This window comes from Carcharhinus amblyrhynchos, chromosome 8, assembly GCF_965287045.1.
Source record: "Carcharhinus amblyrhynchos chromosome 8, sCarAmb.v2.hapA, whole genome shotgun sequence".
In the NCBI taxonomy this organism is placed as follows: domain Eukaryota; kingdom Metazoa; phylum Chordata; class Chondrichthyes; order Carcharhiniformes; family Carcharhinidae; genus Carcharhinus; species Carcharhinus amblyrhynchos.
In genome coordinates this window covers 28,010,472-28,025,030 of record NC_137331.1, presented here as the reverse complement: position 1 = coordinate 28,025,030, position 14,559 = coordinate 28,010,472, and the positions used below count along the sequence as shown (strand labels likewise).

Sequence of the window (14,559 nt, the reverse complement as noted above, 5' to 3'; positions counted from 1 at the left end):
CACTCACATTGTCTGTACCTTTAAGACTTGATTACTTGTAAAGATGTGCATTCCAACCATTATTTTGTAAATTGAGTTTGTGCCTTTATATGCCCTGTTTGTGAACTGAAATCCCACTTACCTGATGAAGGAGCAGTGTTCCGAAAGCTAGTGGCTTTTGCTACCAAATAAACCTGTTGGACTTTAACCTGGTGTTGTGAGACTTCTTACTGTGTCTGGAGGAAAGCACTGAGTTCATGATCAGCTTTCCCTTTAAGCTGCACAGCTGCCCAGTAACTCAGAAGTTATCAAGCCAAGCATAAGTGGATCCTCTGCTTTCTCTCTGCCTTGCGTTTTTCTAGCAGATAGCCCATCTATTCAGAGCCCAACTGAGCCCTTTAAGTGGTCAGTAAAGGAGATTTTCATACCTCTGCTGGCATTTTACCACAGTGTGGCTGGAGGGGAGACTGGTTTGCGTGAAAAATAATGTTTTCTATCATAGCAATGCAATTTCTGCTACATGTGTCATTGATCTCACACATTTATACATATTCCTGCTACATCACTACAGTCAGGATGTCTGCAGACAACTACCAACAATGTTATGCATTCTTGGCTGTTCCATAGTGTTTTCACTGTCTGATCACCCTCCATTTGTCTGAAGTCCTTTCTACAGTCCTGTATATTTGTTCTACTTGCTCTGTGGTCTCAGCCTAGTTCAGATATAGTGTTCGAGGCCAATGTTTCATGAAATAGAACTCGTCTTTCCCAGAACAGTCCTTACATTTACTTTCCTGATCCATTTATCCTTATGCCAATTAGCAAGTGGATCAGATGTTAATCCAGAGTTCATCATCTTCACCTTCTGGAACAACACATCTTTCAATATGTAATATTAATAAAATTATACAAAGACGTGGTTAGTTTACCATTTCACTGAGGTTCATGTAGATAATCCCTCCTATGAAAATACAATGATGAATACCTATTGGATGTTTAACAATTGCAATTGACTTTTCTACAAAGTTGATCCTTTCCCGAATGCATAAGAAAGTATGGACTGAGATCGGAGGGGAAATGAGCGTGTGGAAAAATATAGGGAACCTATGGAGCTTGGGAAAAAGAAGGGTATTCTGAATAAGGAACTTTAAGTGGATGGGACATTGCTGGGAGAGTTCTGAATGTAATTTGTGAAGAATGGCATTAGAAAAATTACACTAAAGAATTTCAGCAGATGTGGTCATGGAAGTAAACAACCTTGGTAATAGAATGGATATGAGGAAGGAAGCAAGCTCGAGGAAAGTCTCAAAGTCAAATGTGATGCTGGAGTTGGGAAATGTCCATGTATAAGGATCAATATATAGGTTGAAGGGCAATGCAGCGAGTGTGAGAAGAAATTTTCAAAGGCTGGGTTTAATTGGTGTAACTGGGAACTAAGAGTTGATTGGTATGGAATTCAAAGTCACAATGGACATGCATGGAATGCATTCAAATTATTGGCAAGTGACACCAGCAACTGAAGCTGAGAATGTATGGGAATAAATAGGTCTTGGTGATTATACAGTTTCTAATTCTAATATTGTTTAGAAAGCCTAACAATTAAGAGTACTGACATTTGGATATGAGATGCTGCATAGTTGCAATCTTTGCAGTCTGGTCATTGAGAAAATAATTTTAATTAGTGGTGCTCCATAAATTGACATTGTCAAAATAATTTAAATTCACCACTATGCTACCAAATAAGAGACCCTATTATACGTTGGATGGCATCTCAAGTGTCTATGAAGCCCCAGTGCGGAAGATCTTAATGTAGCACATTAGGAGTCAATGCAACTGATTATGTTCAACACTCATTTCAGTTTCTAATGCTATTCTAACTGGGAGTGCTTCTCAAAGTGGCTGGAGCATCCAAGAAGTACATGATGCACAATACACATGAACACATTCAAGGCCCAATACAAATATTATCTCACCTCCACCACCCACCCCCACTCTCCTCCAGCCCAGGGAACCTCAAAAGGTTATTCTGTCCCCGTACTATGTTTTGCATCCCTGTCCCTTCAAAAAGGTTTTCTTTATCCTTCAGTCACTAGCAGTATGTGATGTGCTACTGGTCCCCAAAATGAACATGGTCTATTTGCAGCATGTCAAGCATTTGGAATATTTATTTATTTATTATGGTGACCTGTCTTTGAATTAAGAATTAAGCAAGCAGCTCATTATGACACAGTGGTTGACAACGGTGCTGGTACATATTCACCCCAATCCCCCAAAACCAGCGCGGTTATTATGTTACCACTGGATAAAATTCCAGTGTTCATTTGATGTGGCTAGTCCATTGCCTTACTTTTAGTCCTTTGTAAGCGAGGGCTCTTCGATAAAATGCTTTTACATTAGTGGGCTCCAGTTGCAAAGCTGTGTTACAGTCGTCTTCAGCCTCCTTAAATTGATTAAGTTTCAAATAACACAGTGCTCTAAAAAAACAAAGCAAAACAGTGTCAGCTTTCTTTAATAATGCACGTTTGTGACCCATTGAGAATTTTTCAAAGCCATTCTAGTTAATCTAAACATCCCAAATATTTCCTGAGTAAAACTGTAAATATACATGCATACAGACAACTACCTTCATAATATGTCAAATGCACACACAATCAATCCATAAATCAATGAAACTTCTCAATTTAGTATGAAATTGCAGCTATTTACATTTCAGCTGAGGGGGTTGGATTACGCTCCCTGCAGCTCAGCTTAAATGTACAGGCTTGCTCACCGTCTGTTGGCTGTTTCACCCCACTTTAATTTTTTAGTTGATGGGCTTTCAATTATTATAGATGAGACTGCGGTTCCTCTCCAAGAGAAAATACTGTCTCATAATTGGTGGCTGGCAGCTTGGAGCACAGGCAGCACAAGCAGGAGTGATAGCCACTGATGATATTGTAGCTAGACCAAAGAGGAGCCTTTCAGCAATATACCAAGACCTCCAGTTAAATCTGCTTGAAAACACTCCCCATCTGCAGGACATCTACCCGTTCTACAAACTGTGTTGGGGCTGAGACAGTGGTTAGCAATGCTGCCTCTCAGCACCAGGGACCCGGGTTTGATTCCCGGCTTGGGTGCAGAGTCTGCAGATTCTCCCCATGTCTGAGTGGGTTTCCTCCGGATGCTCCAATTTCCTCCCACAGTCTGAAACATGGTTAGGTGCATTAGCCATCCTAAATTCTCCTGGCAACCAGGGGATTTTCACAGTAACTTCATTGCATTGTGACTGTTAAATAAACTTTAAAACCCAAAAATCTTCTTCTGAGTCTGGACCCTCCCTTAGTCCTTCAATTGGTGACAGTGCCTTCAGCCATCTGGGTCCAAATTCCCTCCCTTGTTCCATTACCTCTTTCCCTCCCTGTCGTTTCAGACATTCTTTAAAATTTGCCTCTTTAATCAAGATTTTGTTCATGCTTTCAAATACTTCCTTCCTTGGCTTGCCATCTGTTCTTGATTACGTCTTTGTGAAACACTGTGGTATGGCTTTCTGTATTAAAAGGTCTTCATGCAAAAAATGCGCGAGGAGAACAGGATGAAAAAAGAGAGTCAGAGCGAGACTGAGATCGGAGCTGGGATGATAAAATAGCACAACATCGAGCAAGACTGAGAGCAGAGCAGGTAGGATACAAGAATGCAAGATAGAGCAAGACTGAGAGTGCAGCTAAGAGATGGAAATCAGCATGAGTGGAAAGACTGTTGGGAGATTCAAAACCGTGCAAGTGGAGAGTCAGGAGATTGAAAACATCCTGAGTGGAGAGACAGTTGGGAGATTGGAGACAGCGTGAGAGTGCAGTGAGGAATCAGAGTGCAAGCTTGGGGTTTGGAGCTCGCAGGTAAAGTCAGGATTCAAAAGTGCTGCATGGCAAGTGGGGGCAGCTCATTGGGTGAATTCAATCAGATGCTATTTTTATCGCTTATAGTTTGTAACATCTTTATTTTGTGGTTTATAGTTTGTAAGGGCTATATTCTTGTAGTAACAAGGGCCAGAGAAGAAGATGGCTAGACGAATTGATATTATATGATCTTAAATATCTTCCAAAAAATTTAATGTAAAGTGTTAAGTCATGGCAAAAGAGATTAAAGCTGTGATGTGCTCCTCCTGCTCTTTGTGGGAAGTTGGGAACATTTCCATTGCCTGGTGCCAGCATACATGCAGGAAGTGTCTCCAGTTGCAGCTCCTAGAAGCCTGGGTTCGGAGTTAGAGCAGTAGCTGGGTACACTGTGAAGTGTTTGCAAGGCAGCAAGCATCATGAGTAGCATGTATAGAAAGGTGGTCACACCGCAGGCAGGAAGGGAATGGGTGACCACCAGGAAGGCTAGGCAGGCAGTGCAAGAATCACCTTTGGCCATTCCACTGCAAAACGGACAGACTGCTTTGGATACTATTGAGGAAAGGCCTCTTGGGAAAGCAGCAAAAGCTCAATTTATTGCACCACAGTTGGCTCTACTGCATGAGTGATGAGTAAAACGTGTGGGAATGCAAATGCAACATGGAATAAATCAGCATTTCTGTGGCCACGAATGAGACTCCAGGATGGTGTGTTGCCTCTCTGATGCTAGGGTCAAGGATGTCTCAGAGCAGCTACAGGGCATTCTGGAGAGGGAGGGTGAGCAGTCAGTGGTCGTGACACACATTGGTTCAAATGGCATAGGTGAAAAAAAGGATGAGGTACTAAAAGCAGAATATAGGGAATTAGGAAGTAAGTTAAAAGTAGGACGTCAAAGGTCTGATCTCATTATTACCAGTGCCAAATGTTAGAGCAGAAATCGCACGAAGTAGCAAATGAATAGGAGGCTGAAGAGATGGTGCGAGGGAAAATGTTTCAGATTCCTGAAACAGTGTGGGGCTGGTTTTGGGGGAGGTGGCATCAGCACAAACTGGACAGATTGCACTTGGTCAGGACTGGAACTGATGTCCTAGGGGGAGTATTTGCTTCAGTGTTTGGGGAGGGTTTAAATTAAAATACCAGAGGGATGAGAAACTATGCAAGAAGTCAAAGGAGGGGGAAACAGGGACAAGAATGAAAGACAGAAAGAGAATAAGAAAGATAATAGAGAAACAAAGGGATGGAGTCAAACACGACCACAGTGAAGAATGATGAAAATGGGACAAAGAATGGTAAATATAGGACATAGAACACTACAGCACAAACAGGCCCTTCGGCCCACAAGTTGCGCCAATCACATCTATACCTACCAAGCCATAGAACTATCTGTAACTTCCAATGCCATTAGATCCCATATACTCATCCAGAAGTCTTTTAAAAGACCCCAGCGAGTTCGCCTCTACCACCACCGACAGCAGCCGATTCCACTCACTCACCACTTTGAGTGAAAAACTTACCCCTAACATCTCCTCTGTACTTGCTTCCCAGCACCTTAAGCCTGTGTCCTCTCGTAGCGACCATTTCAGCCCTGGGAAATAGCCTCCGAGAATCCACCCTATCTATTCCTCTCAACATTTTATAAACCTCTATCAGGTCGCCTCTCAACCTTCGTCTCTCCAGGGAGAAAAGACGTAGCTCCCTCAACCTATTTTCATAAGGCATGCCTCCCAATCCAGGCAACATACTTGTAAATCTCCTCTGCACCCTCTCAATAGCTTCCACATCCTTCCTGTAGTGAGGCGACCAGAACTGCGCACAGTGCTCCAAGTGGGGTCTGACAAGGGTCCTATAAAGTTGCAGCATTACCTCCTGACTCCTAAACTCAATCCCTCGATTAATGAAGGCCAGTACACCATACACCTTCTTGACCACATCCTCCACCTGCGAGGCCGATTTAAGAGTCCTACGGACCTGGACCTCAAGATCCTTCTGCTCTTCATCCCAGCTAAGACTCCTACCCTTGATATTGTACTCCTGCATCCCGTTGGTCCTGCCAAAATGGACCACTATACATTTATCCGCGTTGAAGTCCATCTGCCACTTCTCCGCCCAGTCTTGCATCCCATCTATGTCATGCTGCAACTTCTGACATCCCTCCAGACTATCCACAACACCACCAACCTTCGTATCGTCGGCGAACTTACTAACCCATCCCTCCACTTCCTCATCTAGGTCATTTATGAGACCGACCTCCATGCAGAAAAAGACCCATCCACAACCACTCTCTGCCTGCTGCAGGCAAGCCAGTTCTGGATCCACAAGGCCAAAGCCCCTTGGATCCTATGTCCTCTCACCTTCTCAAGAAGTCTTGCATGGGGGACCTTATCAAATGCCTTGCTGAAGTCCATGTAAACCACATCCACCGCTCTTCCTTCGTCAATGTATTCAGTCACATTTTCAAAGAACTCAACTAGGCTCGTAAGGCACGACCTGCCCTTGACAAAGCCGTGCTGACTCTTCCTGATCATTCTAAACTTCTCTAAATGCTCATAAATCTTGTCCCTCAGAATCCTCTCCATCAACTTACCAACACCGGTCGGTAATTTCCCGGGCTATCCCTGTTCCCTTTCTTGAAAATAGGAACCACATCTGCAATCCTCCAATCCTCCGGAACCTCTCCCGTCTCCATCGACGATGCAAAGATCATCGCCAGAGGCTCTGCCATCACTTCCCTCACCTCCCACAATAACCTGGGGTACATCCCATCCAGTCCTGGCGACTTATCTATCTTGATAGAATTTAAAAGTTCCAACACATCCTCTCTCTTAATACCCACATAGTCAATCTTTTCAGTCTGCCGCAAACCTGTAGTACAACCTCCCTGATCACTTTCCACCGTGAATACCAAGGCAAAGTACTCATTAAGCACCATGTCTTCCGGTTCCACACAGACTTTTCCCCCTTCACCTTTTATAGGTCCTATCCCTTCTTTTCTCATCCTTTTACTCTTCACATATTTGTAGAACGCCTTGGGATTCTCCTTAATTTTACCCGCCAAGGCCTTCTCATGTCCCCTCTGGCTCTCCTAGTTTCCTTTTTAAGCTCCTTTCTACAAGCCTTATACTCCTCTAGATTCTTAACATCTCTTAGCTCTCTGAACCTTTTATACACCTTTCTTTTCTTCCTGACCAGGTTCGTGCACCACGGCTCCCGCGACCTACCAAAACCTCCTTGTCTTATCGGAACGTTGTCGTGCAGAGCTCCAGTCAAACATTCCTTGAAAATCCGCCACTTTCCTTCAGTACTTTTCCCCAAGAACACCTCCTTCCAGTTTATTCGTCCAGTTGTCTGCCTGATGTCATCATATTTCCCCTTACTCCAGACAAACATCTTCCTAGCCTGCCTGATCCTACCTCTTTCCAATGCTATCGTGAAGGAGATAGAATTATGATCTCCATCCCCGAGATGCTCTCCCACTGAGAGATCCGTCACCTGTCCTGGTTCATTAGCCAGCACCAGGTCAAGTACAGCCTCTCCTCTCGTAGGCTTATCCACTTGCTGTGTCAGGGGTGTTCAGTACTTAAGAAGGACAGAAAAAAAAAAGGAAAAGGCAGTGCAGTTGCTTTGCAAAGAGAGGAAAGACATTAGCTCTGACGATGTGGAATCAGTGTGGGCAGACCAGAGAAACACCAAGTGGCAAAAAACATTAATGGGGGTTATATATACAACCCCAAGCTGTAGAAGTGATGTTGGGATTGCATTAAACAGGAAGTTAGAGATGCATGCAATAAAAGAACATCTGCAATTATGGGTGACTTTAATCCGCATATAGATTAAGCAATTCAAATTAGTCACAATACTATAGACGAGGAATTCCTGGAGTGTGTATGGGATGATTTTCTGGATCAATATGAGGAGGAACCAACTAGAGAACAGACCATCCTAGACTGGGTATTGTGTAATGAGAAAGAAATAACTGGCAATCTAGTTGTGAGAGGTCCTTTGGGGATAAGTGACCATACAAGGTGGACAGTGATGGAGTTGATTCTGAGATTAGGGTCCTGAATCTAAATAAAGTAAGCTATAAGACTCTAGGAGCAGAATTATGCCACTCGGCCCATCGACTCTGCTCCGCCATTCAATCGTGGCTGATATTTTTCTCATTCCCATGATGGTATGAGGTATGAGTTGGCTATGATGGATTGAGTAATTTTACTTAAAGTGATGACAGGGATAGGCAATGGCAAACATTGAAAGAGCACATGCGTAAACTGCTGCAATTGTGCATTCCTATATAGTGCAAAAAATAATATGGGAAAGGTGGCCAAACCATGGCTTACAAGAGGAATTAGAGATGGTATTAGATCCAAGTAAGATGCATATAAATTGGTCAAAAAAAAGCAGATCTGAAAATTAGGAGCAGTTTAGAATCCAGCAAAGGAGAACAAAGGGATTGATTAAGAAGGAGAAAATAGAATAAAAAAGGTAGCTTGTGGGGAAATATAAACTGACTATAAAAGCTTCAATAGGTGTGTGAAGAGAAGCAGATTAAGATAAATGTAGATCCCTTACAGTCAGAAAAAGGGGAATTTATAATAGTGAACAAAGAAGTGGCTGACCAACTAAATATATATCTTGGTTTTGTCTTCACAAATGAGAATACAAATAATGTACTGGAAATGATGGGAAACACAGAGTTTACTGAGAGGGAGAAACTAAGGAAAATCAGTATTAGTAGGGAGTTGTCACTGGAGAAATTGATGGATTGAAGATCGCTAAATCCTCAAATGCTGATAATCTTCCATTCAAAATACTTAAGGGAGTGGCCCTAGAAACAGTGGATGCATTGATGATCGTCTTCCAAGAATCTATAGACTCTGGAACAATTCTTATGGATTGGAGGGTAGCTAACGTAACTCCACTATTTAAAAACGGCGGTAGAGAGAAAACAGCAAATTATAGAAGAGTTAGCCTGACGTTGGTAATGGGGAAAATGCTGTTATAAAAGATATAATAGCAGAGCACCTGGAAAACAATAGCAGTATCAGACAGAATCAGCACGGAAAGGGAAATCATGTTCGAAATTCTTCGAGAATGTAACTGGTAGAGTTGACGAATGGGAGCCAGTGTATGTGGTATATATGAACTTTCAAAAGGCTTTTACAAGGTCCCACATAAGAGGTTAGCATGTAAAATTAAGACGCATGGTATTGGGGGGTGGGGGGGGGGGGGGAGCGGTTGTAAGGTAATGACACGGCTAGCAAACTGGTTGGCAGACAGGAAACAAAGAGTAGGAGTAAACAGGTTTTTTTCAAGCAGTGACTACTGGGGTATCATCGGGATCAGTGCCAGGATCCTAGACAGTCACAACATATGTTAATAATTTAGACGGGGGAACTAAATATAATAACTCCAAATTTGCAGATGACACAAAGCTGGGTGGGAGGATGAGCTGAAAGGAGGATGTAGAGATGCTTCAATTGACTTAAACAAGACAAGTGGGCAAATGCATGCCAGATGCAGTATAGTGTGGATAAATGTGAGGTTATCCACTTTAGTCGCAAAAAATTGAAGGCAGATTATTAGCTGAATGGCTATAGATTGGGAGAGAGGAATGTGCAACACTGGGTAAATTGTACACCAGTCACAGAAACTAAGCATGCAGGTGCAGCAGGCAGGGAAAGCAGCAAATGGAATGTCAGCCTTCATAGTGAGTGGATTGAGTACAGGAGCACGGATGTCTTGCTGCAGTTATACAAGGCCTTGGTGAGACCACATGTGGAATATTTTGTGCAGTTTTGATCTCCTTGTCTGAGGAACGATGCTCTTGCTATGGAGGGAGTGTATTAAGAACTTACCAGACTGATTTCTGGGATGGCAGGAGTGATGTACGAGGAGAGTTGAGTTGATTAGCCCTATATTCGCTGCAGTTTAGAAAAATGAAGGGGGATTGCATATAAACCTATAAAATTCTAACAGGACTTGGCAGTGAAGATGCAGGAAGGATGTTCCCGATAGCTGGGAGAGTCCAGAACCAGGGGTCGTAGTCTAAGGAGACTGGGTAAACCATTTAGGACGGAAATAAGGAAAAATTTCTTCACTGAGAGAATGGTGAGCTTGTGGAATTCTCTATCAGAGAAAGCAATTGAGGCCAAAACATTGTACATTTTCAAGGAGTTAGATATAGCTCTTGGGGCTAAAGGGATTAAAGGATATTGGGAGGGTGGGGGCAGGGGAGAGTGCGGGAACAGGTTACTAAGTTGGATGATCAGCCATGATGATAATGAACAGTACAGCAGGCATGAAAGGCCAAATGGCCAACTCCTTCTAGTTTCCCTGTTTCTGTAAATTTATCATGTGTTGTAAGGTTCAGAATCAACTAAATGCTCCAAACATTTTTCACCACATTCTTACCCAACTTCATGTTGACAAGGTGGGCAAGGAATGGGGTCTCATTCTTTTGAAGCACCTAAGTGCAGTATCATGGAAGGTACCATCACAGACTCAGTCCTTCTGCACTGCTGGATTCTTGATTTTAGCTGTGCTGCACATTGCTGAATGGAGACTACTGAATCCTCAGGGAGGAAGATGAAAACGAATGTCGAAAAAGTCACTACTGGGCTGCTGTAACATACTTCCTAGTAGAACGGCACTACAATTGGCTTTGAACATGACACCTGCTTTACCTAAACATCCTTTAAATTGCTTTTCAACATTACAAACCTGGTATGTGCAACAACTAGTGACTGCTGTATGCAGAGTTTGTAGAAATACAACTTAGGAATATATGTGCATACAGGGTTGTTGTGAAGATCACCCATTTATTGAGGATGCCTTGAAAGTCTTACTGGAGGAGGCTCAGCAAATGAGCATGAATCTCATTGTAGAAAGTTGGGGGAGGGGCAGGGGGAATCTTCTTGCAAACTACAACGATGAACATTGCATAGAGTGTGAATGATGCTGGACCTAGAAGCAAATCAGTGAGATGTTTTCTGCAATCAAAAAAGTACCATCATGAACGCATCCAACATTTTGCACATTTTCATACTTAGGGCATAAGACACCCGGCACAATTCATGGACATTCTATAGCATCTTTATGCCCAGACCACTTGATGCTTCCTTTCATAATGAAAGTGGCAATGGTGGCCTCCCTTGCAAACACAGCAGCTTGACAGATGGTCCCTGGGGCAGTTTGGAAGGATTAGACGGCATTAATATTTAGCACCGTTGTTTGTTCACAGCCAATAAAAGGGCCATATCTTTTTTGGAAATTATGGGGCAGAGGTGTACACAGCATGCTTTATCTGACATCCCTATGCAGGAACGTCTGCAAATACAGATCCTGGGGTATGCAATGTCTCAAGCATTATCATTTGTCTTTTTTGATGTGCTTTTATGAAATCATTTTCCTCATCTAAAATGTGTAGGGCTACAGGAATCCCAAAATTAACTATGCTCTTTGGTTTGTTGCAATTTCAATTGCAAGCAACAATCTGGAATTAAATTGTAAACTAAAAAGGAAAATGCAAAATGATCTCTTTCAACACAGCAAAAATTAATACAAGGTGAAAAATTCAACAAAGCATCAATGCTTCCTTTAAAAATAAGTTCGTCAACTTAACCAACATAAGTTTTATTTTTTATGAATTCAATTTCAACTCTCCAGGCCAACGGCTTAAGTCACATTATGCCTATTTTACATGGATGAGAGTTCAGTGTGAAGTTTGCCAAAAGAATGTGACACTGGGCACGGGGCCAATTAATGTAACTTTTTGAGACTATGAACGAAAGCTGACTTGTCTTGATAATGCAAAATGATGCACAATCCTGTAGGCCTGATTTTAAGATCTACATTTATTCCCACGAAGTTCAATACTGTCAGAAGAGCACTGCAATTTCAGAACATACCTCTTTGATTTACTTGCACCATGTTGACACAAGTAAGAACAGTAAAGTAACTAATCATTAAATGATAAACACATGGTTCTTCATGTCAGCATGAAAAACTGACGAGAGAGGGATTAATTTATAGGAGGAATGCAGCTGCTACTCACTTCAAACTATAAATATATGTATATTGTTGTATCTATAGGATACTTAGGACTGAATAGAAGTTTAAAGGGTTCAAATGGTTAGGGTGTGTTTTGTAAAGTGTTCATGCCACTCCTGTGAGTCAGTTACAATAAGAGCAAAGAACAAAACAGCACAGGAAACAGGCCCTTCGGCCCAATAAGCCTGCACCACCATTTTAACATTGTGAGTACCCTCTTCTACTTATGACCTTTGTCTACGCCTATTGGACTCCACAATAAAGACCTTCTTCCTTGTAGAAAGGAATAGACAGATTACGTTCAAACAAATCCTTTCCATATAGGATGAAATTATAATATTTTACATGGGTGATATGAGTATTAGAATAGAATTTGAGACGACATTTCTTACCTGTTTGTGTAAATTATACATTCAGTGGATTTCAGTTTTAAGCATTCACTGTACTTTGCAATAGCTTCTTTGTACTGGGATTTTTTCACAAAACTGTTCCCTTCCTGTTTCAAGGAAATAAAATTCGCTTCTACATTTTTACCTGAAAAAATGCATATAAAATATGAACTTCAATAACAAGTGATCCGAGAGGTTCAAGATCTTCAAATGCTATATTACGTATCGAACTGTCCTTTAGAAAGCAATCAAAATATTTATTATATGTAGAAACATAGAAAGGTTTACAGCACAGAAGGAAATGGTTTAGTCCATTGTGTACAGTATGTACCAACCAAAACAGCATTATCTGCCTAATCTCTTAATCTGTAGCCCTGCAGTTTATAATACCAAATCAGATTTTTAAACGTGATGAGGGTTTCTGCCTTTATCGCCCTTCAGGCAGTGAGTTCCAGACTCACATCCTTGCCTGGTGAAAAAAAATTATTCCCCTCTAATTCTTCTGCCAATTACTTTAAATCTATGGTCCCTCGTTATGGATCTCTTTACTAACAGAAATAGGTCCTTTCTATCCTCTGTATCTAGGTTCCTCACAATTATACACACTTCAATCAAATCTTCATCCAGTCCCCTCTATTGCAAAGAAAACAACATAAGGTTATCTAATCTTTCCTCACAGCCATAATTCTCAATTTTTGGCAATATTCTTCTAAATCCGCTCTGTATCATCTCTAATGTGATCACATCTTTGCTGCAATGTGATCAGAACTATTCATGGCACTCTAGTTATAGTCTAATGTTCTATGCACTTCTGGCATAACCTCCCTGCTTATACTCTATGCTTTGGTTAATAAAGTATTTTTTTTATTACCTTATCAACCTGTCCTGCTAACTTCATGGGACTGTGATTATGCATGTCAAGGTCCCTCTTCCATTCCTCTTCACTTCTTAGATTCCTACCATTTATTGTCCATTTCCTTGTTTTGTTTGTCCTCCACAGATGCATTATCTCACAATTTTCCAGATTGAATTCCATTTGCCATTTTCCATGCCAACCTTATATCCACTAATATCTTCCTGCAGTCTGCAGCTTTCTTCATTATATCAACTACCTGGCCAATTTTCCTATTGTCTGCAAACATCTTAATGATGTCCCCTACACTTAAAGCTGAATCATTGGTATAAAAATGTACAGCAAGGGACTGAGTACAAAGGCCTACGGAATTTAATTGGAAACAACCTTCTGGCTTCAAAAATACTCGTCAATCATTATTCTTTGCTTCCTGCCATTGAGCCAATTTAGCATCCAATTTGCCACTAACACTTGGATCCTATGAGATTATTTATTCTTCCATGAGTTATGGGTATCAATAACAAGGCCAGCATTTGTTGCCCATCCCTAATGGCTCTTGAACTCAGTTACTTGCTAGGCCATTTCAGGGAGCAGTTAAGAGTCAACCATATTGTTGTGGGCTTGGAGTTGCATGTGGGCCATACCAGCCAGGCAGATTTTGTTCTTAAAGGATATTAGTGAACCGGATGGGTTTTTACAACAATCAATGATAGCTGTCATGGTCGCTGTGATGATTAACTCTTTGAAGAGGCCCAAGAGCAATTTGTGGTCAGAAACGATGGTAAAGTGATTTATTCTTGAAGAGTTTAATACAGGATTTCTGATTAGTGAAATAATGGTGAATTTTGAGAGCTGGATTGATATTTTTACAGCTTTGCAAATACACAGAATTCATGGTGAATATAATGCTTACTTAGGGCTAATAGATTTTCTGCACAGCTGGTAATTTGTTGAGAAGCAAAGAATAATTCACATAGTTATTTTATGTATCCCCTTATAACGATAGGGAGTTCAAAATATTTAAACCAATTGAGTCTCAATACCCACAAAGCTATTATTTGCATATATTCAAAACATTATTTTTCATATACTAAATAAGAATCAACAGCTGTGAACAATGCTATTAAAATTTACTTTGAGTTCATTTCTCTTATTAACAACCGGCTTTCCAAGGCCCCATGCTTCAGCTTTCCTCCTACCACTGCCTCTCCCCCTTCCTCTAGTTCAGAACTCTCTTTAAAATCCCACCTCTTTGACCCAAATTTTTGACCACAACTCCGAAGTACATCCTTTTCTGGTTCACCAGTCATAGAATAGAATCCCTACAGTGTAGAAAGAAGCCATTCCGCCATTGAGCCTGCACCAACAACAATCCCACCCAGACCCTATCCCCATAATCCAGCTTACTTATCTAGCTGAC

General features: G+C 41.4%; 1 protein-coding gene across 4 annotated transcripts in view; it reads right to left on the bottom strand.

Annotated features, from left to right (window-relative positions):
• The window catches only part of LOC145346479 (sperm-associated antigen 1-like), a 114,494-nt gene that overhangs the window by 15,318 nt on the left and 84,617 nt on the right, over positions 1 to 14,559 (bottom strand). For all 4 annotated transcript variants that reach the window (XM_080193792.1, XM_080193794.1, XM_080193793.1 and 1 more), the window contains 2 exons: positions 12,290 to 12,431; positions 2,327 to 2,453 (listed from right to left, as the gene is read on the bottom strand). In XM_080193792.1, the coding sequence (XP_080049918.1) occupies positions 2,327 to 2,453; positions 12,290 to 12,431 (269 nt within the window). The remainder of the gene's footprint in view (positions 1 to 2,326; positions 2,454 to 12,289; positions 12,432 to 14,559) is intronic.